The 26,868-nt window shown below is 40.7% G+C and overlaps 2 protein-coding genes and 1 long non-coding RNA gene across 8 annotated transcripts in view; 2 read left to right on the top strand and 1 right to left on the bottom strand.

Annotated features, from left to right (window-relative positions):
- Nucleotides 1-132: 132 nt before the first annotated feature.
- LOC137676128 (uncharacterized) lies at nucleotides 133-15,873 on the bottom strand. The gene is made up of 3 exons (XR_011050052.1): nucleotides 15,263-15,873; nucleotides 14,215-14,312; nucleotides 133-1,136 (listed from the first exon to the last, which is right to left on the bottom strand). It is a non-coding gene; the product is annotated as an uncharacterized lncRNA (long non-coding RNA).
- CER1 (cerberus 1, DAN family BMP antagonist) lies at nucleotides 5,705-7,949 on the top strand. Its single transcript, XM_068423983.1, has 2 exons — nucleotides 5,705-6,232; nucleotides 7,656-7,949. Exons 1-2 carry the CDS (start codon nucleotides 5,705-5,707, stop codon nucleotides 7,947-7,949), a joined length of 822 nt encoding a protein of 273 aa, XP_068280084.1.
- A 97-nt stretch (nucleotides 15,874-15,970) lies between the features above and the next one.
- Nucleotides 15,971-26,868, top strand: part of ZDHHC21 (zinc finger DHHC-type palmitoyltransferase 21) — a 36,902-nt gene continuing 26,004 nt past the window's right edge. For 3 of the 6 annotated variants that reach the window (XM_068423438.1, XM_068423434.1, XM_068423437.1), the window contains exons 1-4: nucleotides 16,022-16,109; nucleotides 19,335-19,431; nucleotides 23,106-23,309; nucleotides 24,120-24,218. In XM_068423438.1, the coding sequence (XP_068279539.1) occupies nucleotides 23,156-23,309; nucleotides 24,120-24,218 (253 nt within the window). In that variant the 5' untranslated portion in view covers nucleotides 16,022-16,109; nucleotides 19,335-19,431; nucleotides 23,106-23,155. Of the gene's footprint in view, nucleotides 15,997-16,021; nucleotides 16,110-16,862; nucleotides 17,005-19,334; nucleotides 19,432-23,105; nucleotides 23,310-24,119; nucleotides 24,219-26,868 lie in introns of those variants that run through there. The other 3 variants (XM_068423435.1, XM_068423436.1, XM_068423439.1) reach the window with 3 other exon arrangements.

Raw genomic sequence — 26,868 nt, 5'->3', positions numbered from 1 at the left:
TTCTGAATTCTATTTCTTCTTCTGCATAAGCCTATTCCTGAATTAATACCATAAGGACATTTGTGAGTGAACCATTTTTGTGAGCAAACATCATGAGCAAACCATTTTTAAAAGAGAAAATAATGTTGTTTATTTTGAGAAGTACATTTAAGAAAGGTTACAGATCTGCAAACAGATACACAAAAGGAAGAATGAATTAAAGAAAGACTGTCAGTCCATAAAATTGAATTTTAATATGATTCTTGATTTAAAGGAGAATGTGAAAAAAAAGTCATTGTCCCTCAGTAACCTCAGTCATCTTCATGGAAGAGATGCAGATGTCAGTTCTCCTCTCATTACCCTTTAAGAAGCTATGCTGCTTGTAGTATGGACAACTCTGCTACTCTAATTCCATTGCTTAACTACTATCCTCTACATCAGTACCCAAGCAGTATATGGTTAGAAGACAAGAACACAATAGGGTTGGTTTGTTTATTTTTATAGTGTTGAGATAATGTATTTTTTTTCAGTCAGAAGTAGTCCTAATGAACAGGAATCTGGTATCTGAAGTACTGGATATAAGCACAGTAAGCAAAAGAATATAATCTTATTCATACAGACAAAATTTTCAGATAAGTCTAAATATATTTCTACTTTAATAAAAGAAACCTTATCTTCATCTTCTTCCTTGGATTACGCTACAAACATTTTCTTGGTGTTGTCCAACTCTTTAATGAATCACCACTGCTCTCTCAAATTATCCACGGCAAGCTAAGATGTGACTTCCTGAAGACTAAAATGCCTCTCTGCCCAGACTCTTTCTCCCCTGGCTCACTGTCCCACAGTTTGACAAACACAGCTCCTCAGTCTGGGTTTGGAATTGGGTACAACTCTCAATTAGGCAGTACATATGTGGCAGTATCATTCAGGAGATGCTTCAGGAGGTAGACATCTGTCCAAAATCTACCAGCCTGAAAATTATAATAGAGAGAAAGCCATCCACTGTATCATGTGTACGTACCTATAGCCACAAGAATATGGGCCAATACACATGAAAGGACACTTATCCTATCCCTGCTGGACACACATGGGAGCATTTTCAAGTGTGAGCTTCTCATTTTGGCAGCAGTTTGAAACTTAAGACTCCAATTCTGTTGCTACAACACAGAGAAAAGAAACAAAGAAATGTGAACAGGAAGGTATAAATGAGTGAAGAAAGAAACAGTGCAACAGACGACTTGAAGAACAAAGCGGGGAATTAATGATGTACAGTATCTAAGGTTGAAGGTACAAAATTGAACAGATTTATTGTCTGTTCTTTGATATCATACCTTGTAAAGAACCTTCTGGTTTCATAATTATAATTTTCCCATGAGGCCTGTATGTGATCTGTTTCCCCAAAACTCAGTAAAACAAAGACCACAGATGACTTTCTTTGATAAGTACAATAATTGGGAGAACAAACTGCATAGTGCTAATTCATTAGTTCTGAGGTCTTCATATGGGTCCTGTAAAAGATATTTCTGGATACAAGTTTGTCTACATAGGATGTGTTTTGAAAATGATAGTATATTGAATTGGACTGTAATATATAAAATCCATTTTAATGATTTAATCATCAATCATGCTATGATGAGACTATTTAGCTCAACAGAAGGCAAGTAATTCAAGCACTGCCTAAGAATTATTTTTAGGCATCAACTGGCAGTGTAACTAATTACTGAGTTTATGTCCATAATGACTGAATAAACTGTGGCTCTGAAACAAATGAATAATACCACTTTGCATTTGCATAGCACTTGTCATCTATAGACGTGACAGTTTTAAAAGGATGGGCAAACATTCATGGTGACTATTTCTAGTGAAAACAGAATGTCCCAAATAAATCGCTACTATGAAGGCAAATCAAAGCCTGCTTGAAAGACACTGATGCATTTAGCCACAAGATTTAACAACCAAAACACAGTGAAAACATGTGCTATGCTTCTATGAAAGGGTAATCAGGCAGGAAAACAAGTTTTTATAAAAGACACAGCATTGCTTTTTGTAGAAATCTGAGATTAGCTGTATTTGGAACATAATGATAATGTGCCCAGTCCAATCTCTGTTGTCAATTATTAGTCTATGCAGTTGATGTCACCACAAAGAGACTTACAAATACTTACTATTTTTAACTTCAGAATGATTCTCCAAACTCGCTGTCTGAGCTGGGATGCCTTCCCGTAATACAGGCAGGCTCCTGGCTGAGCTGAGAGGCTGAGCATTGCTACCTGTGCATGGTTATACAGGCAGCTGACTCCAAAACAGATTTAGACCGTGTGTAAACACAGAACAAACTCTGCCCAGAAGCACCAGGTCCCATTTCTTACCGGCTTTGTCTCTTGGAAAGCAGCCAGAGATTACTATTGTAGGCATGAAGGAACAGTATTAGACTGGCCTGGCAGAACCAGAGTTGGCATGTTGCTTTTGGCTCTCAGCAGATCTTAGGTAAAACCATTCAAGAAAACCCAGGAACTGTAACTGGCTTGACCTATAGGAGAAGAGAGCTCTGTTTTCTGCCTTTGGGTTCCGGAGTGACTTGTGGAGTGACTTGCTGACACTGCTTTGCTTCAGCCTTCTTTCCTACCCTTCTGTAAATAATACTTTGTGCTTTTACATCTGAAGCCCTCTAAGGCAGGCCTTTTTTCTTCCTGTATGTTACAGGATAGAACAGTACGTACCATGAATGGATCCTGATATTGAATGGGTTTTTTTTCATTGCCGTTGCACTACAAATATAACACTAGCAGCTTAACATCTATACATATATGGCAATACTAAGGTTTTTATACATTCCTTGTTAATATTTGCACTGCACCAATAACCCAGGCCAGTTTAGTTTAGAGAGAAGTGTCTGCATAGTCCAATCATTCCAGTACTACCATTTAATTAATTTTTATCTGTGCATTGACAGAGATATTCTTAAATCATTTGCACCATATTTGCTGCTTGCAACACGATTTATTCTTTGTGAAGAGCTGCAGAAAGAACCCTCTGGAAACAGCAGTCATAAAATGATTTTGCTTATGTTCTTGCTACAAAGAAGAGAACCCTCCAGCAGAAGCTAAAATGCTATCTCGGCACCAAACCATGCTTCAGCCACATCAGACAAGAAGGGCAGAACACCCCTTCACACATACACATATGTTTCTTTCTTTCAGGGCAGACTGGGGTAAAATTTAACTGAGACTTAAAAGCCTTTTTTCTTTTACCTTGAAGGTGGTGGGATTTTTAAAGCAGGCTTTGAAGGGAGGTAAACTGGGCCTTTCAGGCACTTGGTTTTCAATTCTGTAAACATATATGTGAGTAATTTAATGCAATTTTACTTATATGGATAAAGTTAAATACAAACACTACAGGATCAAAACCACAGCTGGAACTTTTAAACAGAAAGAGCTGCTATACCACTGGTCTAGACTTAGAGAAAAGGCTCTTCCTGGCAAAAGAAAGTGAACAATAGCTGAAACAGATAAAAGCAAATAGAAAGAACACTTCTGTTGTGTTGCTATAATCCAGAAGGAATCATCTTTAAATTGTTTAAGTTAGCACTATATTTTTAAATTCTGAAGAAAAGAACTGCAAAAATATATGTTGCCTCAGTAAAATCTCGTGTTTGAAAGACATGGCCAAATGTGTCAGACCCTTCTCTGTCAATATAATACAATACATAGGTCTGAGTATCAGCCCAGTCTTATAACTCTCTGAGCAACTAAAATAAAGAGGAAAAAAAGAAGGAAAACTCAAAATGTAATGGTCTTATCTTTGCTGAATAATTTTGAATGACTAGTACCAACATGCAACTGACACAAGGAATTTTAGTTCCAAAGGTCAACTGCTTCATTCAACTTCTTGGCCAAAAAAGATAGGATGTCAGGATTCAAAATGCAATTCTAGGTTACTTAATAAACTATCTGCATCACATTAATCCTTTTGACTCATTGTTGCTCCACCCTAACGCTGCACATGCTTGTGTAAATATGATGCAAGGACTTTTTGCAGGCACACCTCAGAGCCCATCTTGTTGCAGATGCCAGTATTTTCTATGATTTCACTCCTGGTAATTGTGGGAGAATCTGCCTTCCCAGGGCACACTTGACACTCCAGGAAGGCACCAAACCAGTGGTAGAATTAAACTGCTCAAGGCTGAAGTTACAGGGCAATAAAGCTTGTGCTTGACAGCTGTGCTTCCCTTAATAAGATCATCCCACTGAGGTCAAGGCACAGATACACTTTAATGTTAGTGTGTGAACCCCACTGGAGCTCCCTGCACTTCTGTCTCAGGATGGACCTCAAGATTAGAACAAAATTTAACTCAAGTGAATTACGCACTAGGAAAAGTCCTAGATCTCCACTATGTGCTACAATTGTAAGTCAGTGCCTCACAAGGATGTTACTAGGCAATTAGTTTACTTCAATTATCAGTCAGTAATCTAATTTGCTGGAACAGAAAGTCAAATAACTCCATACACCTAGTACAGACCATAGAAGTTTTCAATACTAATGAGCAGATTAGCTACAAACTTAAGAGACTATTGATAGACTCCTTTTGGTAGACACAGGAGTGTGTAGAGATTGGAGTACTTACATGGCAAATTATCTGAAGCAGAATTTCCTTTTAGTATTTTCAGATTAGGATCAATATTTGTGAAGTTTATTGAAAATATGTTTTCCTTCTCCAAAAACTTTCCTCTGTATGGTGTTCTATCACATTTCTTTTTCTTACATATTGCACAGCATGATAATTTTGCAAAAGATGCCTCCAGTTCAGGGCCTAGTAGTCTTTAGATATTTCTGTTGAGACACTGATATCTAGAATCATAAAATATGTCCTTTCTAACATATTTTGCTTAAACCCTCATTTTATTTACCAGTTTATAGGATGCCGTAGTGGCTTTGGTGCCTGAACAGGACATAGCAGTGTTAGTTAATATTTGAGAATCTGGAGTGCAGTTTCTTCACCCTGGGACCTTTTATTCTGGGCTAGTGATATGTCTGCCCTCCAGCAGCTGCAAACCTGCTGTGAAGGAGGCAAAGCAAGGGCTAGTGCTCTCTGCCAGATTCCTCTGGGTGTGTGAGCAGCAGTTTGACAGTTTGCAGTGGTGCTGCTGCAGGCCTTGGATCATATCCCAAATCTGAAAGGCTAAAATTACACTCAACTTTTGAAAACATGGGCTGATTTGATGTCTCCAGATCCAGCTTCATGTTTTAGCAAACTTTAATCAGCTTGCCTTTTCCTGTTGTGATGAAGTAACACTCCCTGTTTTGACAGTCTCTGGCTTTGTGGAATGGAAAGTCAAAATAAACAATGAAGACCACATTGAGTATGCTAATACACAACCTCAAATGCTTCCTTAATTCCTAGGCCTAAGCTAGACAGTTTATCCAAACATTTCCTCCTCTTGACTCCTTCTGTCCCCCATGCCATCCTGGGTTACTAGATTTTAGATAGAACCTTCTAATACACATAATGCAGATTGAAAGCAGAGTTTCATTAGCACAAACTCCCCTATCATAATTGTAATCTACAGTAAATGAATGCAGTTAGCCACACCAGGGTCTCCCCTGAGCCCCCCCCTACTCTGCACACAGACAGGAGCCATAAGCTGACACCAGGCTCTCGTATAAAGCTAGCACACTACAGTCACTGCAATAGCAGCAGGTCTACAGGGTTGCACTTTACAGCATCATGTTGCTGCTTCTCCTTCAGCTGTTAGTGCTCTCATGTCTTGGAGCCACAGAGCCACAGGGGGATTCACCACAAACGAAAAGCAGAAGGACGTTTCAGCACTTTTTCTATCTGAACAAAAATCTGCTTGAAAGTCAGAGCTTTCGTGAGCTGGTAGGGGAAAACCCAGTATGTCTTGAGGAAACCCTGGGAGAACCAAGCTTTTTTGTAGCAATTCCACAGACAGCGTCTGGAAGTGAGAAGCAAGAGGAGAAAAAAATGTCCAGAATCATCCTTCCCAATGCAGAACTCCATGTAGACCAAGACCTGAGAACCTGGGCAGCACCCAGAGAGATCTCTCCTGTGGAAAACTTCTCGCCATCCCACTACTCCAGCAAGATGGAAGCTGAACATCCCTACAGAAAAGATGCCAAGAAATTCTGGGACCACTTCATGCTAAAGAAAAATTCAGCATCTGAAGAGGTTGTCCTGCCAATCAAGACCAATGAAATGCACCAAGAAAACTGCAGAACCCTGCCTTTTTCCCAGGTAAGAACACGTGTCCAAGATCAATAAATGGGTCCTTTCCTCTGACTCTTGTAATCGGCACCTGAAGACACATGGGTTAGTTCATTTGCTAAGATACAGGGCCACTTTAGAATGCTCACACATGATAAGCAGCTGAAAAACACCACTGAAAAAGGCTGAAAAAGCTTTAGTCTGACGAGCCAAGCTGCTAAATTGCAGAACTGGAAAGCCAAACATTCAATTTTCAGAGAGTTATTTATTCTTTTTATGAAAAGATGTTCTGACCTAGCCTGAGAAAGCAGGGCAGTGGTGAGTAATTATCTATTCAATGAATATATATCTAAACAGTTGGTATACGTGAATTATCTGTATAGACATATGTGTATATACATATACACATATGCATATATACAAAAAGGGTCTCAGGGCAAGTATTTACAGGAGAAGCTGGTTGTTTTCTTACAGCTAAGCAAGGATTCCTTTCTGACGTATTAATCAGAAGACTGATACATACATCTAATTCTGTGCTAAGAATGCTGGAGAACTGGTAAATTGTCCCATGCACAGATGAAGCCATTCTGTCATATTGTGACATCAAGACAGACAAATAGTATAGATAAAAGTGCTGTATTCCTCATAAGGCAACATCTATTGTCAGTGTTTCTATAATCACAGTCCGTCAAGGACCATGTTTTTTCACATCTCTCACTAAATTGATTTCACTGGCAGACACATGTAAACATAGTTGTGGCCTAGAAACTTGTACCATTTTACTTTTTGTGCCATGTAACATGACAAGCTTTCTCCAGGATGGCTGCAGTTATGCCAATATAAAAGTGCTAACTCCAGTCTAGCTTTATATGGCTTGGGAGTTGACATAGGCTCTTGTGATACAAGGAATTGTTATTCCTGTAAACCAAGAGATTATAGAACTTCCATTGCACTTTTAAGATTTTCATTAAAGTAAACTGCTGAAGAACATTATGCCTCTTCCGCATGGAGACAAATCTTGAAGATTACAGTTGAGTCTAGCTTGTAGTTTGTATGCAAGAACGTCGGGCCAAAACAATGTTTTAAGTCCTGCTAAGCAGGTAAGACTGCTTAACCATGGCAGAAATGTAGAACTCAAAGAGCAATTAAAAGGTAAATATGACAAACCCACCTACTGGACTTTCCCGTATCAGTTCAAAAAGGCTCTGATTGAAGCAGATTTTGCTTTTGTTGTTTAATCTAAGAATTGCCCATAGGAGCAGTAAAGTTTGCTTTTAAAAGCTCTTATATTTTACCACTTGCTTGACATAAAAAATAAACATGTTTAAAGTAAATGTTCTGAGAAGAAAAAATATAGTATTTTGGGTTGTTGGGTTTTTTTTGCCTTCATGCCTTCTAGCAAAGTCCATGGGCCACTCATGTACCAGGAACGTAAAACTGCTTTCTGTTTCAGAGCATTACTCATGAGAGCTGTGAGAAGGTGACGGTACAGAATAATCTGTGTTTTGGAAAATGTAGTTCCTTTCATGTTGCTGGTCCAGAAGATCGTCTTTATACCTTTTGTTCTCATTGCTTGCCCAGCAAGTTCTCCATGAAGCGCCTGGATCTCAACTGCACCAGTTCTGTCCCAGTGGTCAAAGAAGTCATGATTGTGGAAGAATGTAAATGTGAGACTCAGAAGATTAAAGACCCTGCGACTGGATGTCTACTGTCAGACTTGCATGCATATGTACATGAACACAATTAACTTGTTCAAAGTACTTAACTCCTTGATCATAAGAATTTGCCAATGAGAAAACCCAAAGAACTAAAGCTTTCATCACATTGGTACACAAAAATAGTAAAGATGTAGACTTTCTACTTTAACTGCTTCTCTGCTTCAACAATAACTTTACCTAAAATGTAATAGATCTTTCCTTGCAGCTGTTAAAGGAAGGGAGATGAGATTACTGGGATTCTGTGTAGAGTTCTTACTTTAACAAGGGAAACCTTCAAAAAATTTTCCACCCTTCTTATCACTGTTTATAGGATGCTAGTAAACAACAGCTGAAGAACTAGCATGATTTATCTGTGCATAACCCTAACATATTGGCTGGTTTACATTGCCTTGGCTTGCAGGCACTGCCAATATAGCTCTGTTGGCAACACAAATGAGGCTTTAGTCTCGTCCTTGCAAAAACAGGTCTACTTTTACATTAAGATAGTGGCTGGAGAGTGTAAAATATAAATAGACGTAAGGCAGATAGATAGAAAGCTGTGACTAGTTAAGGTCATTCTAATTGCTCCCAGCTGGAGTACAGTTCCCTGTGAAAACTTATATACCTCACAATTTACACCTTAAGACAGTGGCTCGAAAGGATATTTTGCCATAGAAACCACTTTCACTCCTCCTACATGCCTGCATTTGCTCTGCATGTTTTTTTTTATTGACAGTGTTACATAGTAGAAGGAGAAAAAAAAGTATAAAAAATTGTATACTCCCACAGAAAACACCACAAATGAATGGATTGTTAGTATTATTATTTAAATTCACTGTGGAAAGACAATTCATGTTTTCCAGTCTGATGAATATTAACATTGTCAGTGATACCAATATAAAGTTTAAGTAATGTTCTCAACACCTGCAGAAAATGCAGAGAAGGCATTCATGTGACAGAAAATATGCAGAAGGATTTTATCAGCATGGCAATACCTGTATAGCTTTATACGAAGAGCTGACAAAACTCTCTGTTTGGAAAGGTCTGAGTTTAGTGCCAGCCAACACAGCACCGGTGGCTGTTAGCTGAACTGCTGGCTTCTCTGCTCTCTCCAGCTGCTTCTCCTGGATTTGTCTTGAAGACCTGGCACACCAGACAGTGATCAGCTTCCAGCAACAAGACTTCAGGCTATTTCTAAGCCAGCTCCTTCAGTCCTCTGGGAAGCTGCTCCGCTGCTATTGCAAAACTCTCAGACCTGGGCCCCTGTTGCTAAACTATCCACAACTCTTTTCTTGGGTATTGGAAATCAGTAGTGATATAGGTGGTCAGTTCAAGGGTTGGGTGAATGATTCCTTGTATTTGAACTGCCCTGCGATCAGAAGTGTCTTAATGTCCTGTGAGAAAAATATATTCAGCATGGCTTTGGAGTGCAAGGCCCATGTTTTAATATTTACTGAAAATTGCATCTGAATGATATTCTGATACTGGATCTGAACTGCTGCAATAGATGTTTGCTTCTGCAGGTCACTTGCAGTGAGCGAACTAGCAATAAGTATATAGGTGTCTTTCATTACATATGAACCTGTTTTTAAATAAGAAAAATTGTTATAAAAAAAAATACAAAAACTGAACAAAGCCTTCTCTCTATCCTTCTACACTAAGAACTGATGTGTAAACTGTGTATGGCTGTTTGTATGTTATGCCATGATACACTATGTCATTCCAAGTAACAAGTTGTCAAGGTCTTATCATCCTTGTATTGAATGCAATAAAGGAAATACTTATTTTAACTTAATACTTAATCTAGCTTTATAATGCTGATTGGTATTCTCAGGATTCTAGTGCAATAAACTAGCACCCAGATTCAGAAATTTACCTTCACATGTTAGGCTGCACTGAGCATGAACAGGCTCAGGTTATGACGAAAGAAATAAAAGCTTTTCTAACAGGCAAAGCAGCACCAGCTAGCAACTGTATAGTTTCAGAGAACAAATTCTTTTATGGCTCATACTTTTCTTCAGTAGAGGTGCCTCCACATTGGGCATGTCCAACTGCACTCTCAGCCTTAACGACTAGTGCTTTGTTAAAGCATGCTGTGTGCAAGTGGAAAAGCTCGGAAACAACTCCCTGCCTTACCACAAGGTTCAAACCTCAGCACCTTATCAAACCTTTGTGAGTTATTCTGTGTGATTATTAGCGTTAATTTTTAATCAAACCTAAGGAAGAAAAGCACACAAAGCATCAAAGTTCCCAACTTTTTTCTCTTTATTCCCAACTTTATTTTTTTAATCTGAAAAAGCTGTATCTTCTGAGGCTTCTAACCACTGACGTTTTAAAGCTGTGTGAATATATAAGAATGTTTTTCTGCATTTTCTTTTTTTCTTACATACAAGTATGTCTTAGGTTTGATGCTTGCAGAGAACCACTTGAAGGTAGGACCTACATACACTCCCAGTAAGATCACAAGTCAATTAAAAAGAAAAATCATCCAGTCTCATAATTTTGACACGACTGACTGCTAAATTGTGGCTTTTGCACATAAGTATGGAAGAACTGAAGCTATCTTGTGGACTGTGAAGTATGCAGCCTAATTTTTAAAGCTCCTTCTGTGTGCTGAAGCATTATCGCAGCCAAAGCAAGCTATTCATGTCAGGAGTTTGCAGGACCAGATTCTTAGTGTGAATTTGCACAGCTTAAAAGTAGGTGAAAAGAGGTAATGATGACAGCTGTAGTAAATGCTAATTAGATTAGTGCTGTAGGTTTTTTGTATGAATGTTCAATTAACCCAGCAATGACTGGTTGCACGTAATTAGCACAGTATTCTGCAAAATCAAGAATGTGTTAATTGGATCAGATTTCTCAGCCTTTAAAAATTCCTTATTAGGAATAATCTGTGCCCAGGGGCTAACAGGGTTTTACTCTCTCAGCACAACTGTGATGGCCTTTGCTAGTATAATGATGTGGATCAGAAAGGTGAGGGGTGTGAGCTGTATCAGTTTATGGATGCTTCCAGCACTTGAAGGTAGGACATACATACACTCCCAGTAAGATCACAAGTCAATTAAAAAGAAAAATCTTCCAATCTCATAATTCCATTATAGCAGCAAACCTGCATGACTTTAGTTGTGTCCATTCAGAGGTTGCATGCTTTCGGTAATGAAAGCTTTTCCAATGTAACTATGGTCACAATGGAAGTGCTGTTATTGTGATCTCTTCAATTTCAGAGCACTTCTTGTGCAAACCTATCTTACAGAACAAGACTAAGCCATAGTTGCAGAGCTCTCTGAAAATTCAGCTCACTCCCAAGTGGAGTTCGTACACTTCTGCCATTTTATTTGACCTACTGCCTCTCTTCCAAATGGCTCTGCTTTATCTTGAAAATAATTGAGGAGAAGAGCTGTTTATACTAATTGCTTAAGCAAAATAAAATCTTCAGTACAGGCTATTCTCTTAAATAAGGATTCTATGTAACCGGCTTCAATGCCTGTAATTACATCAAACACTAGAGGGTAGCTCTTACCGAATTCTGTGCAACCGTACATTCTGGGGAAAAATCTCTGAAGCTGCACTTGGTACTTCATGCTGTACTTGGTACTCTGTTCACCATTTATGAAGTATTCACAGCTAACCTCATGGCTGTCAGCTAAGAAGCTTCAGCATGTTTTACTGACAGGTGGTGAAATCTCTTGCAGTACTGTCTCCTAAACGTACTAGCTCTTCGCTGCAGTAGCAAGATGACGAGATTCCCTACCCCGGGAGAAGACCCCTGCCAGTCTGTACAGCTGCATAATCACATCATGTCTGGGAGGATGTGCTGTGCAGGATGGTGCATGTGAAGACATGTGGGGTTGAGGCTACCTCAGGTCCTCCATCAGGCAGCTTGCCAGTGGAAACAGGAAACGTTGATAGTGAATGATAAATATTTTGCATTTGCTGTTTTGCTAAACATAAGTCCTTGAAAATCTGGTATGCAGCCACCAACCTCAGCTCCCCTGAAATCTCTCCCTGACAGCTGTGTACATTCACTCTGCTCAGATGAGAACGAATGGGGATGAGAAGACTCTGTAGTTGGCCTGCTGCAAAAATAATGATAAAAATGTTAATTGTCCACACTGAGAAAAAAAATCACCCTGTTTACAGTGCCTTGTGCACCGTGGCACCAGCAAAATGCTCTTCAACTTGAAAAACAAAAAATGGACCAAAAGCAAAAATTATTATTTATTATTATTAATAATAATAATAATAATAAAAAAGTCAGGGGCAGCCTTATGTTTCTCTAAGGCCTTTTCTGAGGCATTTTCAGGGTATTGCATTACCGGACATTTAGTCTCGTGTTCTGCTGCTGGCTGCAGCCTGCAGTCAGGGTGTTCAAACAGAGCAGGCATGGACCTAAGCTGCCTTTCTGAACAAGGGAGTATCTCAGCTTAACCCTCTGCTGAAGCTGGTTCAAGCTCCCCTCACGCTGCAATAGGTAGGGAAGCAATCAAGCAGTCTGTTGGCTTGCCTGGACTTCAGATAGCAACTCCTGGAGGGAGAGAGGGGTTGGAAGAGCCAATGCTAGGACTTCTGCAGCTGGACATTATCTGAGCAGAGCTCCTCACACTGTTGAAGTGCCTTGGATGAAAATTAACTCCCTAAATTAGACTACTGCCTGGTCTAGCTTAGCTGCCACATAACCTACTTAGCTGCCATGTAACCTATCTGTGCTGGGGGATCAGTAGATTTCACCACGCCTACTACTGAGGCAGACAGATCAGAAAACATACCTTGCCTTCGATTTTTCTGGTGATTAGGTCAGAGAGAAAACAGAGCCCGAAAGACATTTTCCTTTAACATCTATGGCCTCATCCTCAGTATGTGACATTGTGACTGATAAAACTTCTGGGCCAGGATAGGTTTTGTTTCAGCACAGTATGTCATTAACACAGACCTCCATCTTCATGATGTGGATCTTCATGACATGAAGAATTTTACTCCCATTCCAGAGTTAACAAGTGTCTCCTATGTACATCAGCAAGGTTTACAAGGAACGGAGCAATGCAACAGTGCTGCAGAAAAGAAGTGTCAGTAACAAACTGCAGAATTCAGAACGACCCAGGAAGATGAGTACTGTTGAGAAGGCTGATTTCTCAACCCAGGAGATACCCGAGCACAGACAGCGCCCCTTCTGCACATGGATCAAGGGGTACAATTGGGCTCAAAATGAATCCTGCAAAACAGCCTCATGAAGCAAGGGGCTTGTAAGCAGTAAGAATCACAGGAAGACAGCGAATACCTCTCTCTTGCATGTGCTCTCCATAACAGAGCATCAGCTGTTACTGCACATGGCTTGATTTTGCATGCTGATTTAATATTTGCAGAGTGCCAATAAAATTTATATGATGACAGCTGGTGGCTCCTGTGGTAATTTATAAACAGCAACAAGAACACAACACAGGCATCAGAAACTCCAAGAGGAATTCTACACTATTGTGCAATATTCAGCACTGAAGAATGTGGGTATTTTTCTATTTTTGCAGACTTTTAACAATCTTTGTGTAATACATCCATGCTGGACTTTATGTAAAGTCCGTACTATGCAAAGGTAATATTTCCCCTAGGTATGGTTTTTTCCTTCAGAATGGAGTTCACCACAAAGACTCATTATCTATCTATCTGGATTTGATACACTGGCAAGTGTCAGGTAATTTCTCTACTCCAAGCCTTTGCAAGTTCAGTTGGGAAGTCCAGCACATGATTGCCCGCTTTGCTTCCTGCACTGTGCTTCCCCAAAAGAAATATTATCAAATGGGAACTGCTGTGCTGATGACTGAGCCAGAATAGACTACTGCCGTTCTTCCACAACCTGTGTTTACTCTGTACATCCATGAGTGGAAAAGACTAAAATACAATCCGTATTTTGACAAGACCACAGATCTAATGAGTGGCTGTTATCAGTGTATCACTACAAAAACGCAAATACCTGGCATTTGACTAGAAGATGACATTATTGACTGATTCTTTTTCGTTCTACAAGAGACCTTCATCGATCATACTACCCCTCTTTGTTTATCTTCCTACTTTATTTCCCAACTCCTTGGTTTCCTTTCCACTCCTTGGTTGGTTTTTCTTTGTTCATTTACATTTATTGTTCAAATCAATGGAAAAGTTTTCACAAATAGCTTATTATGTCTTTTACAAATAGGCATAAATTCATATGTGAAATTTGTCATGGAATAGAGGGAGAGGCTGTTTTCTATTACAACAACCTTTCCAGTGATTCTTTTCCCCACGTTTTTTAACAGTCCAATTAATACGTCTATTATTTGCAGTTACCTGTTCCTAGGGACCCACATAGGCTGTTTGAGGAAGCGCTATCTTCTGTTTTATCTGGAACATGCTTCATTCTCTTTCCAGACAGCCTCCAGTTCCTGCTAAGAAGATGTATTTTCAGGTCAGAGCAACGTTAGCTTGAAATGTTACAGTTGCCCTTTATTGACTGTGGACACTGAAAAATAAATCAGGACACAGTCCAAAAGTTTCAAGCAAAGTTTGAAAGCCACCTAAACACTAAACAGACTTTTTGGGTACTCTCTTTTCAGAATAATCATATTATGATTAAGTTTTAGGAAGAATGTTACCAGTAATAAAGAAGAGTTTTCTATATCAGTGGTGATCACCCTATTAGTCTTCATCCATTTCATCCATCATTGTGTAGGAAAAATGTTCCAGGGCAAGAGCCCATCAATTTACAGTGGGAACCCTGCCACTCAGACAGATGGGGATACCTTTAGGTAGCCCAAAGATCATGTATATGCATCAGCAGTGGGTGCTCAAGGCACGATTCCCAGCTGGGAACACGGAAAATGCTGTCCATTACAAGCTGTCTGTGGCTTTTAGCCACTGCTAATCCCTCACAGGCCAAAATTATCTTCTGAAAACAAAGACTGTCTTCTGTGGCCATGTAAGGGCTCTTCATCAGCCAGCGGCACAGCACAGCAGGGGACCTGAATGTCACAAAAATTTCACAACTGTCTCATGCCAGACTGAGAAAAGAGGCTAGGATGCGAAGTATAGAATTACAAGAGTAATTCTGTATTCATGTGCATGAGGTGTCCCATTCGAATTGGGGCACACCAAATGCGGTTTTATACGTTGTTCTTATACCTTTCAAGCATTCAGGTAAAACATGACTTGACCACTCACTACTTAACACATAGTACTATTTTGAAAAACAAATGTACTTGTATGGTGCCACCATCCATTTGCTTCTTTCTTGATCTAGCTGTCCCTGGAGTTGGTCTTGCTATAGTTACCTATCTATGATACCAGATACTGGGAGGGTTTCACAGAGGTGTTGGAGGGGCTGGGATGCTGGTGTTACCTTGGTAGTCCAGGGGTATCCTTTCTTCTTCGCGGATGGCTTCAAGATTCTCAGAAACAAAAGGTCCTTATCTTCAAGGGGGGGGCTGTCCTCCTCCTTGCAGTGAGCTAGGGTCCTTTAGTGATGCCAACTTAACCATGATTATGCAGTATTCAAGGTAAAACATTTAAGAAAGCTAATACAATTTCATACTATTAAGGAAGTTCATACAATTTCATCCAATAAAGACTAATTGGTACAATAGTTAGGGAATGAGATTGTCCTGACAAGAGCACAGCGGCCTTGTCCACAGCGCTTACGTTTTGTCAGGAACTGCAAAGGGACACGACAGAGATGAAGGAGAGAGAAGGGCTCATCTTGACTAACGCCTGCACCATTGACCTACAACGCCGGAGAAAAATCGGTGCACGCTCAAAGGCGGACCGGGCAGTTTCCCACAGCCTCCCGCCGGCCAGGGCAGGCCGTCCTTCCGATGTGGCTCCTCCCGCCCGCGCAGGGAAGGCAAGGTGCAGAAACCTCACATACCTCCCGCGCGGGTGACTCTAACACTCCCACGCAAGGAAGCCCGGAGGCCCGCCCGTCAGCGGAACTGTGCCGGATGGGCTGCCGAGCCCCACCGCCCCCTGTCTCACTCCCACCCTCAGCGCCTCAGGCCCCGCCCTGCCGCCGGTGTGCTCACAGTGCGCATGCGCGGTTCCAGAGGCGGAAGCGGAAGGTGGCGCTGTGGCGGCAGGGTAGGGCGCGGGCGGGTGCGCGTGCTGCGAGCGGCCGAGGGGGCGAGCAGGGGAGCGGGGGGCGCGTGACGCGTGACCGCGGCTCCGCCCTCCCCTGCTGGCCTCGCCCAACGGTTGGTTCCGCCTCGTGCCCCGGGGAGGGGGGCGAGAGGGGGGAGGCGCTGCGCTGCCGGCGGGGGCGCAGCTGGGGGTGTCCGCGGCGGGGAGCGCCCCGCGCACGCCGGGCTCGGGGCAGACGCCGCGGTGTCCGCCGTGAGGGGAACGCTGTGGGCAGGCCTCTGCGGGAGCTTGGAGCCCCCGCGCTGCGCTGGAGTCAGGGGCTGGGCGGAGAGGCCGCTGCCGCCCGCCCTGTGGCGGCGGGCTGGAGAGGGCCAGGGGAAGGCTGCCCCGGGGGTGGCTTTCGGTGAGCTGCGCTGGGGGCGTCCGCCTCGGCCGTCGTGGGCGTCAGCTTTGCCGGTGTTAAATCTGCGTTACCGGTCTTGGGCGTCTGTTTTAACGGTGTTAACTTCAACCAAGGAGTGCTATTTTCTGTGTGGAGAGCTGGGGGAGGGAGGTCCTTAGCACGCCTCATGAGTGTCTCTTTAAATACGAAATAAATACTGTTGTCATGCTCCACTATGCTGCTTTTTCTGCTAAATGATGAGGAGGGCATTTGCTGCGTTTGAGGTGGTAAAGGAAGAGGTGCGTGGGTTCTGTTGGTGATGTGCTCCCACAACAGCACAAGGAAATACGGTGAATGCCCTCTGACCTTTCTTAGTTTCACACTTATATTTTCCACCCACAACAACGACATTGTGGGTCTTCACTCCCTGCACACTGAGGATCCAAACAGTGATGTGCTTAAGTAACATATTACCTGCCTACAGGTGGCTCTTTGGTCAGCAGTAGGTGCAGATAGTTTTCATGGATATGTGATCAATGAGGATAGAGTGTGTATGCATTGATACCAAGCCACTTCCTAGCCTAATCCCACGTGGCATCTTTCATGAATGCGGTTGATGTTTACAGGTAGGCCTTGCAAGATCCTATCTATAAAAAAGAGTTGTGTGGGATTGTCTTGTCTACCGTAACCAGCCTGTCAAGAAGCACCCAACAACTGTGTAGTGCCAAGGTCTCTGCTAACAGCCATCTGTTGTATAAACATGTGCAGTGCCAGGTGCATGGGGTTTTGTCATGGCAAAGCTATGCTGCTGCTTGTATTAACTGGTTGGTTATTCAGATAATAGTTTTGTTAAATGGAAGAGCTGCAAAAGGCATAATGGCAATTCTGTTCTGACATTTGATAACATCACATAAGTGACTTCTTTAAAATGTAGTTGAAAGTAATTTAGTTGTTTGGTTCAAGTCCACTTTTTTTTTTTCCCCTGGAGAAGTGTATTTTTAGTTTTATATTAATAATTTTTGGCAGTAATTACTAAGATTTCAGGGAAGTCACAGATCTAAACCCACAGCCGTATGCACAAATTTACGGTGGCTGTTGATTGTTACGGCCTTGCCTTGACTATCACAGATATTACAAGAAGTGTATCTCTCATGTATCTACAGTCTGTTCCTTTTTCTGTCTGAATTGCTTAGAAAACAGCCTTTTTAAGAAGGTGGTGTTTTTCTCACTCTAGAAGTGTTTTATACAGCATAGTATTGTTCAGTTTGCATAGGGTCTTAAAATTGTGTTTCATGGTGAACAATAGTATGAATTATTGATCTGTGTCATTCTGGACTTGTTTAAGCATTTGTTTAAAAGTTCTGGAAGTCAGATTCCACAAGTCTTACTTTCCTTATTGAAGTAGAAGTCCAGGGCTAAAGTGACGCAGAATGTGTAGGATCTTGGTTTCTAGTTATATATTAATGCAACAGCTGTTAATGTGCAAGGAGTAGGATGTCACCAGAGCTGGCTGTTGTGCTTCTTAGGATAAGAAATTGAGTAGTCCTTGTATTGGGTTTATTTATGAGACAGAATTTTCTCAGTCTGTTTTGGGACAGTCTTGATGCAAAATCGTGTACTTTTTTTGAAGTTTGCATTCATATGAGCCTATTAAAACAATCTTTATTTCGTGTTAACATTTTCGGTTAGTGCAAAGCTTTCTCATTTCTCAGAAGTGACTTTCTGCCTGCCTGACTCATTCTGTGGTCTCATTATTCAGTGGACGTCATATCAGAAGTCATATTGGAGGTGATTGTAGTGAACAAATACTGAGTTTACGATACCATTAATTGAACTGGGCAGAAAGAAAAGGGTTATGAAAAAATGCTGTCCAGGCATCCCATAGTAAAAGTATTTTTTGGAAGGACAAGAACAATTCTTGATCATGTAGGAAAGACTCAATCATGTTTCGGTAAATCTGAAGCTTTTCACAGCCACAGCTGCTGTTTGCTTTCAAATGCTTCATGTTTGAGATGTTTATTTAGAAAAAATGGCTATAATTAGGGTAAGAGGGAAGAAAACCACAAAACTTCCAACATTAGTGTTGTGTATTTTATCCTAAATTATTTTGTTGGGAAACTTTTAGGCATTGCATGCATGGAAGTATGAGTGAGTGTATACATATGTAAATCACTTAATTGTTTCTTTTCAAATGATTTGTTGTAAACCTGCTCATAGACTTTTTTTCCTCTACGTATTGTAGTTACTCTTATCAGAAATGATGCATACTAAAGAACAGATTTCTTTTAGATCAGTCTTCCTTTCTTTTGACATTGTATTTGAATGAATAAATATAGATTTTTTTAAAGTATGTTTAAAAAAGAGAAGACTATAAATTCATCCTGTCTGTGAGTTAAATTGGACTCTAGTACTTTCTACCTAATCATCAGAATGTGCACGTGTTAGGTTTTCTTTATCCCCCCCACTTACATATTTATTTGTGGTACGTAAACCAAGGGGGAGATGGGAAAAAGCTCACATTGGTGGAGGAAGTCACTATATTAACATTGTTTATACAGTATTGCTGACAAAAGTATAATGAAAAATATAAAACTAACTTTATCATTGTAGTAGGCGTGCAGGAAGCAAGTGTATCACAATTCAAAGTAGCTGAAATACACTGGTAGTAGTGCAGTTTTATGTAGAGCTTTCTCTGAACGCTCCCATCCTTTTAAATCTGTATTAAAATTTTGAAATGGCCTAGAACTGGAATTGGAGGAACACTAGTTGGAATCAGCATGTCAGTTCAGACATGAGGGGCAAAGGATCTGGCTATCTCTGTAAATAGCTTGAGAGGAAGCTCTACCCAGTGAGGTGAGGTATGAAGAACAGAACAGAAGGTAATCTATTACATGCTGCCTTTCAAACCAGTGACGATGATTGTTTTGAGTATCACACTCTTTTCTTTCTCTTTCAGAAAAGATACAGGAGACGATGATGAAAGATCTCCCTTTCTTGAGAATGGGGCCCTTTTTTGCATAGTTCCAACTTAATTGTGGAACTTGCCATCAAAGGTATGGGTTTGGGCAGGGGGAGTGTGTGTTTGGTTTTGTTTTTTTTTTAGTTATAAAAGTGAATAATGTAATGCAGGCAAAACTTAGTCATTGAGTTATAAAAATTTGGGATATATTTCCATTGTAGGCATTCTTATTGTTTTCTCCAGAATCTCTCTCGCTGCTTATTGCTCGCACATTATACTTAGTAGGTCACTCAGAAACAAGTATTTCAGTACTTACATCTCTCTGTTTTGTTTGTTGAGCTGTTATTTCCCCTTCTGAGGAAGTGCTGGGAAGTCATGGAATCTCTGCTGCTCTGGTAAGATGGAAAACAGATGGATTCCTCAGTGTTCAGCAGTGTTTCTAGCTGCCTCTGGTTTTTTTTGACCTCTGTTTCTGTCAGTCTGCATGATATTACCTTTGTAAATCCATGCTGACTATTCCCAATCCCCTTCTATCCTTCACGTGTTTGGAAACAGTTTCCAGGATCATTTGCTTCACCTTCCCAGCGATCAGGGTGAGGCTAACAGGCCTGTGGTTGCCTGGATCCTACTCCTTGCCCTTGAACACAGGGTTGACACTTGCTTTCTTGAGTCCTCTGAAACCTCACCCATCAGCTTAAAACTTTCAAACATAATTGAGAGTGGCCTCACAATGACAGGGCGAGCTCTATCAATGCTCATGGTGACATCTCATCAGGTCCCATGGAAGTGTTATGTCCAGTTTGTTTAAAGGTTTCCTAATCTGATCGTCCCTCACTCAGAGTAAGTCTTTCTTGCTCCAGACTTTCCCACTGGTCTCAGGGGCCTGGGATTCCAGAAAGCAGGTCTTCCATGTAAAGAGCAAGGTGAAGAAGGCGCTTTGACCTTTCTGTATCCTTTCACCAGGTACCCCACCCCATTCAGCAGCACGCCCACATTTCCCCTAGCCTTCCTTACGCTGCTTGTGTACCTGTAGGAGATTTCCCTTTGGATCTTTATATCCCTCACCAGATTCAACTCCAAGTGGACTCTGGCTTTCCTAACCCTATCCCAGTACACCCAGGCGGTGTTTCTGTATCAAGTATGTGCACATACTTGATGTGCCCCACTTCACCTCTGTCTTGTTGATTATAAGATCTCTGTTGTCCACATCATCCTGCATTCTTTGCTTGCAAACGCTGACTGCCACTTCCTCACTTGATTGTAGGTCACTAACTCCCTCTCTCATTGTTCCTGCTCTAAGCCTTCCCTTAGCAGATTGACCAGCCTGTTGGCAAAGATGCTTTTACCCCATGTAGTGTCAGGTAGACTCCCCTCCCACATCCCCTCAGTTCTTGATCCTCAGAGAGCATCCTATGGATGTGAAAGCTGAATCTCAGCTTTTAACACAAGCTGCACAACCACTTGTTGGTCTGCGGGATACATCTACTCATCAAGTCCTTCCCGTTCACCAGGAGGATGAAGGAGACACCACCTAGTCCCCAGGCCCTGGCCCTCATGCTCCAAGCCATGTAGTCATGCTTGGTAGATTCTTGGTCTCCCCATGCCATATACGTGGTGCCCATATGGAAGAGCAGTTGAGGGTAATAATCTGAGGGGCAGGCTGCTACCAGCCTCAGTAATAGCCTGCTCATGGTATCCAGGACTCAAGCGCCTGGCAAGCAGCAGAACTTGCCAGGTGGCAGGTTGGGCTGACAGAGGTGCTTCTGTCCCTACAGCAGGGAGTTTCCCACCACTGTTCCTTGCCCTGTCCTGCCCGCACTGCCACAGGACTCGGGCACAGTCAGCTAAGAGGCTTCACCAGACAGACCTCCGTGTCTTTGCCTGCTGCCAGGCCTCAGAACCCACTCTGTAGAGCTGCAAGCGGAGCAGGAACCGTACTCCGTGTGCTGGAGCTTGCAGGCTCCCATACTTGGCATCTCCATGTCCACCTTAACAAGCTAAGGCTCTGCCTGCTTCTCCTTGGTGCAGTGGGGGTTCCTGTAGCTGCAGGGTCTTGGCGGGGGTCTGATCTATCTCCTTTGCAGCATCCCTGATGTTGTACAGTCTGCTTATCTTCTCCTACAGCTTCTCTGCTTGATGAGAGAGATCCTCCATCAGTTGCACACTTAGAAGGATATAAAATGTTTTATAGTTCTAAACCTGCTGGTTGCCAAAGCTGACTTACAACAGAGGCACATTAAGAATTGGCAGATTCAGGAGTAAAATACTACAGTCTAGAGACTGTACATATGTGTGTAGTGTATTAATACAATGTATACAACAGACTATAGTGCATGCATGCTACAGATAATAAAATTAAAAAAGAACAGTAAATATAGGCCTAAATAGTTTTTATGATTATCATGAACTTAAAAACAGTTTTAAAGGCACAGTAGCTATATTCAGTGTGCAACATGGGTTTATAAAACAAGTGTTAGCAAATTTGATGCATTTTTAGGATAAAAATAGACACCTAATACCCTGCTATACTTGAATGGGAACACTGGTGCACTAGAAGACAGCAAACAAAAGGTTACGATAAATAGTACGTAGAAGTGTGGAAAATGTCAGCTTATTTGGGTCTGATTTTGATTAGAGATCTAGAAAAAGAACAACATTAATGAAACTTGTGGATAATATTAAGCAGAGAAATTGTGAATGCAAATGAGGATAGACAAACATGAAACAAGTAAGCCAAACGCGTGGAAACAGATGTCTGACTAACGAACAAGATGAAATTTCAATGCAATAAGTAGAAGCTGAAAGGAGTGGAAGGAAATCCATCTGAAATTGGCAAGTTTCTTGAAGCCCATAAATCAGAGAAACTAACGGTTAGGAGATTAGCTTGGGGTTTATGTGTGTGTTGCAATATTAAGATATGTATATGAAGGCAGCCTGACAAAAAAAGTAACAGTAGTAATCCTTCCCTTGAAGGTTCTGCTGAATAGTGCTTACGACCTAGTACCTAGTTTTTGTGAAGATCAATTTATGAAGCTCTGAAGTTCATACTGTAGGACTTGGTGGGGTTTCTTCAGTCTAAAACAAAAAAGAACCCAGATCACTAAACTATCAGAATGGAAACCTTGATGTTTTAAGTGTGATTAATAGTGAAAAAACTTACTATTGTATGATACCTCTTAATGATCTACATGAAAGATGTGAGGGTAGTGTGGTTCCTTTCTCTGTTGGTTTGCTATAAATGCCATGAAGGAGGTTTTTTTAAGCAGGGAAAGATGGCAAATTCCTAGGGAAGCTTGTGACTATTTTAGCATGCAAGCTTTTAAAAAATAATCTTGAAACATAGTTGAGAGACTATGATCGGTAGGTAGGATGAATCTTTGTATAACATAAATCATTCCCTGTATTTCTTGTTTGGTTTGCAAGATAGGTTTATTTTGATGGGAGACTTCTTTTCTTTAATGCTTATATCCTTTGCTGCTGCCAACTGTCTGACAGTTGCTTGCTTTACCTATTACTTAATAGTTTTCCCAGGTACTTGTTCTACTTGCATCTTGATGATAGATGTTTCTTTTTAATGAAATATAACTAATTAATGAAATAATAAAATATTTCTCTTCCTGGTACTTGAACACTGTATGTGAAATGTCTGTAAGTTTTCATTTAATTCCTTAAATCAGTAGCTGCCAGTTTTCTTTTTTTCCTATTTGTGGAACCCTGTACGCTGGATGCTGCTAGTTAATTTACTTTTTTTTTCGTTTATCTTCCTAGGATAATCTTTTCTTCCTGGGTCGTGACAGATTATTGCCTGTTTGCATTCAATGGGACGACGAATTCACTTTGTGGTTGACCCTCAGGGTTGGTGCTGCATGGGCCTGATTATCTTTGTCTGGCTGTACAATACAATCTTCATTCCAAAAGTCATCCTTTTTCCTCACTATGACGAGGGACATATTTCAGTTGTGGCAATTTTGTGTAAGTCAATTTAACTTAGCCCTTTCTTCTACTGGTAAAAGTAGTGTCTTTGGGCAATACTTAACATGTATGAGAAAGGTTGGAAAATAAAGAACAAGGTGAAGGATGAAGATAAAAGATAAGGTAAAGGATAAGAGTACTGAGACGCATCCCATGGTTTTGTGTTCTAAGAAGTTGAGACATTTCATTAATTTCAAATGTGTTATGGTAAAACTTGTTTGTGTGGAAACTGGGGAAGAGCATTAATATGGCTTTCAGATCCTGTAGCTAGAACTTGTTGACAGAATTTCAGGCCCATAACTCAGTGCTTGTCAGAATTTGGGATAGTAGTACTGATGGCTGACAAACTGAGTTTTGATAGCTTTGTTATACATCCCTGGATAGGTCAGCTAATATGAGTTATGCTAATAGGTTTTGCTGGGTAAAAGGCTTGAATTATAACTGGAACCAACTTTAAAGTGAAGATGGACTATTGGGAATGTCCTTTCATGTAGAGGCTTTGAGGTGTAGAATGATTGGTGCTTATTTGATAAGACAGTGGAGGAACTTCTTAAATACAGTAGTAAGGTCATAGTAGTATCCTGCTGGTGCTGTTAAAACAGTGTTCACTGCAACCTTTTCCTCTCCCTTTTTAAGACTGAGGAGTACTTAATATTGTAGACTGTATAGTACCAAAAATATATCTGGAATTGAATGAGAAGGCTGAGTAATTTCCAACTCAGTGCTGGAGCATCTGTGTTTCTGATGCAGTGTATAGTAGATATTTTGTACACCTGAAAAAGACTAACAAATTATTATTTATTTTTTCAGGTTATTACTTCTGCTCATTGTTTTGTATAGCTTCATTACTACGAGCCTCGGTAGCTGATCCAGGAAAGCTGCCAGAAAACCCAAAGATACCAATTACAGGTACATTTAAGTTGTTTCTATATAATTGCATAAAAGTTATTTTAATGTCCTCAAAATAATTAGGAATCAATCTGATTTTGTGAGATCTGATGGAAACCATGGGCTGTCTCTGCTGAAACCTATATTGTTAATGAAATTAAAATCAGTGTGTCACTGTTTTTGACTACTAAATTTCTACCACTTTTCCTTGTGTAGACTCAAAACTTCTTTTTCAAAACTTGTATTCCATCAGCAGTTTAGTTATGTAGGAACTTCTGCTAGGAAATTTTTCCATGGGAAGAATTTTTCTGCGTTCTAGGCTTTCAAGCATATTGCATATACTTCTAAGTTGATAATATTTAATAAAAAATGTTTAGAGATGGTTAGTCATTATAATTCTACAGCTTTTTTTTAAGTAAATTTATAAGATGTTGAAAGTGGTAGTAGAACGTACTCTTATGCTGGATTTTATCTGTGCATTTTTTACAAATTTTTTTTCAGTGACTTATGTTTGTATGGGCTGCTAACCAAACAAATGTGATGCTAACTACATTGTGTTGCTATGGAGTAGCAACTTAACATGTGAGGATTCTCTTCTGTCCATGTGAATTTATCCCACAATTCCTGTATGGTATCTGATACTCTGGAAATTGGAGAAAATTTGAAACCTTAATAATTATCCACAGAGAAAGCTAATATTTTAATAAACTGTTTGATGCTATTAAGGTGCCTGTCTAATGCACAGGGCTTTTACGTAACAGTTTAGAATGGAGTAGGGCTATTAAACAGCGTGAGCTTTGTCACATTAATAGAAAATACTATTTGAATGTAGAAAATATATCAGATGCAGTGAGGGGTGAATTTCAGTCGTGTCTTGCAACGTGGTGGACTCGAGGAGTAACATTTTTTGCTCGCTCTCCCTGATGTTAGTGAGAATCTAGAATGATGTGTTTGGAAACATGATTTGTTTAGCCTCAGCCTTGATGTTACGATGGACACAAACTAGGCAGCGGATAGTGGGAAGGGATGTGTCTCCCTGGGATTCAGATGTGAAACACTGATCACAGAAAATCTCATGACAGCGTTCTTTTTGCTCCTGGTAACTGGGCCTTTGATCCAGTGAAGCGAAAGGTGGCTGAGACTTGGGTTCTGCAGTCAGTTCTTGCTGCAGGAAGAACAACATGGATTCTGCAACTCGAGCTGGAGAATGAAGACACTCAGTACAGTTACAGACAATTACATTTATGACTGAATGTTCATTTAGGTGCAAAATACCTGGACCAGTACAAACTCCCTTTGTGCACAGATGTTTCTTTCTCTTTTAAGGGGTCCCTTTGAATAGCTCTCCAACCTCTTCATGCTCCATTCATTTTATCCAGCAGTGATACTTTATAGATACTTACGAAGGTGGAACACTTAGGCTTGACTGTGACATTGTGTTATTGTGATTTGGTGTGTGCTATATCAGGGGGGTTTGTACTTTCTAAAGTCACACTTCAGTTCTCTTGTATTCTCTAGGTTGACAAGAAGATACTTTTTTTACATGGTTTAAATTGTATTCAAAAATGAGGTTGGGGTGTTTCTGAACTCCACTGGTAGCTACCCTGTTAGGGAGTAACACCTTTGTGACACTGGATTTATGGGAACAGACTAAATCAGTTTCCATCTGGCATTATTACTACTTTAATGATCTCAGATACTGGGCTTCTTTACTTCCAGTGTCCGAATATTATTTTGCAGGAAGAAAGACAAGATTAGAGCTGCCTGCATGTGGCTCAAAAGTGCTAAATTTAACTTTATTTTGTTTACCTAGGGATCATGCTTTACCTTATAAAATTTCAGAATGCCCTTCTGTAAAAACTAAGCTTATTTTTTTTCCCCTGAGATTTAAGAAATTTCTCTGCATCAAAAAAGTTCTACTTAAGTAGAAACAAACAACCAAAGTATTTAAGATTCTCAATCATGCACCTATTTTCCTTAAAGATGGAAAATGTGTGCTTTTGTGAATGGAAGTATTACAGTGTTGGTGCGATTTGTTTCCCATGTGAAGGTGAACTTTCTGAACAGTTCATTTGAATTCTCATTTTCAAAGGTATCCTGTAATTTGGGTGGTGTAATTTGAGATAAATAATAACTAAGCTGAGCAATAGTAGAATCAGAGAATCATAGAATGGTTTGGGCTGGAAGGGACTTTAAAAGATGATCTCATTCCAAACCCCCTGCCATGGGCAGGGAGACCTTCCACTAGACTGGGTTTCTCAAAGCCCCATCCAACCTGGCCTTGAACACTGCCAGGGAGGGGGCGTCCACAACTTCTCTGGGCAACCTGTTCCAGTGTCTCACCACCCTCACAGTAAAGAATTTCTTCCTAACATCTTATCTAAATGTACCCTCTTTCAGTAGCTCCTGGTAGTTTCAGCTACTCAGTATCTCTGGAGATCAGCTTGAAGAATCTCACACTGGGCATCCAAAAGCCTGTCCTCTCTCTGTTCTTTGGTTGCCTTGTGTGTAAAATTGCATGTTGTGAGGTGCATGTCTCCAAATGCTTTGAGATGGAAGATGCTCCTGAAGTGTTCATTTTGTATTTTGTTTCAGTTAGCTAGCTTTGACAAATTTGAGTAGCTGTATTTCCTCAGGAGGCTTTGGAATGGCATGGAGATTATATGATGAT

This window comes from Nyctibius grandis, chromosome Z (assembly GCF_013368605.1).
Source record: "Nyctibius grandis isolate bNycGra1 chromosome Z, bNycGra1.pri, whole genome shotgun sequence".
In the NCBI taxonomy this organism is placed as follows: Eukaryota; Metazoa; Chordata; class Aves; order Nyctibiiformes; family Nyctibiidae; genus Nyctibius; species Nyctibius grandis.
This window is presented reverse-complemented; position numbering and strand designations above follow the sequence as displayed.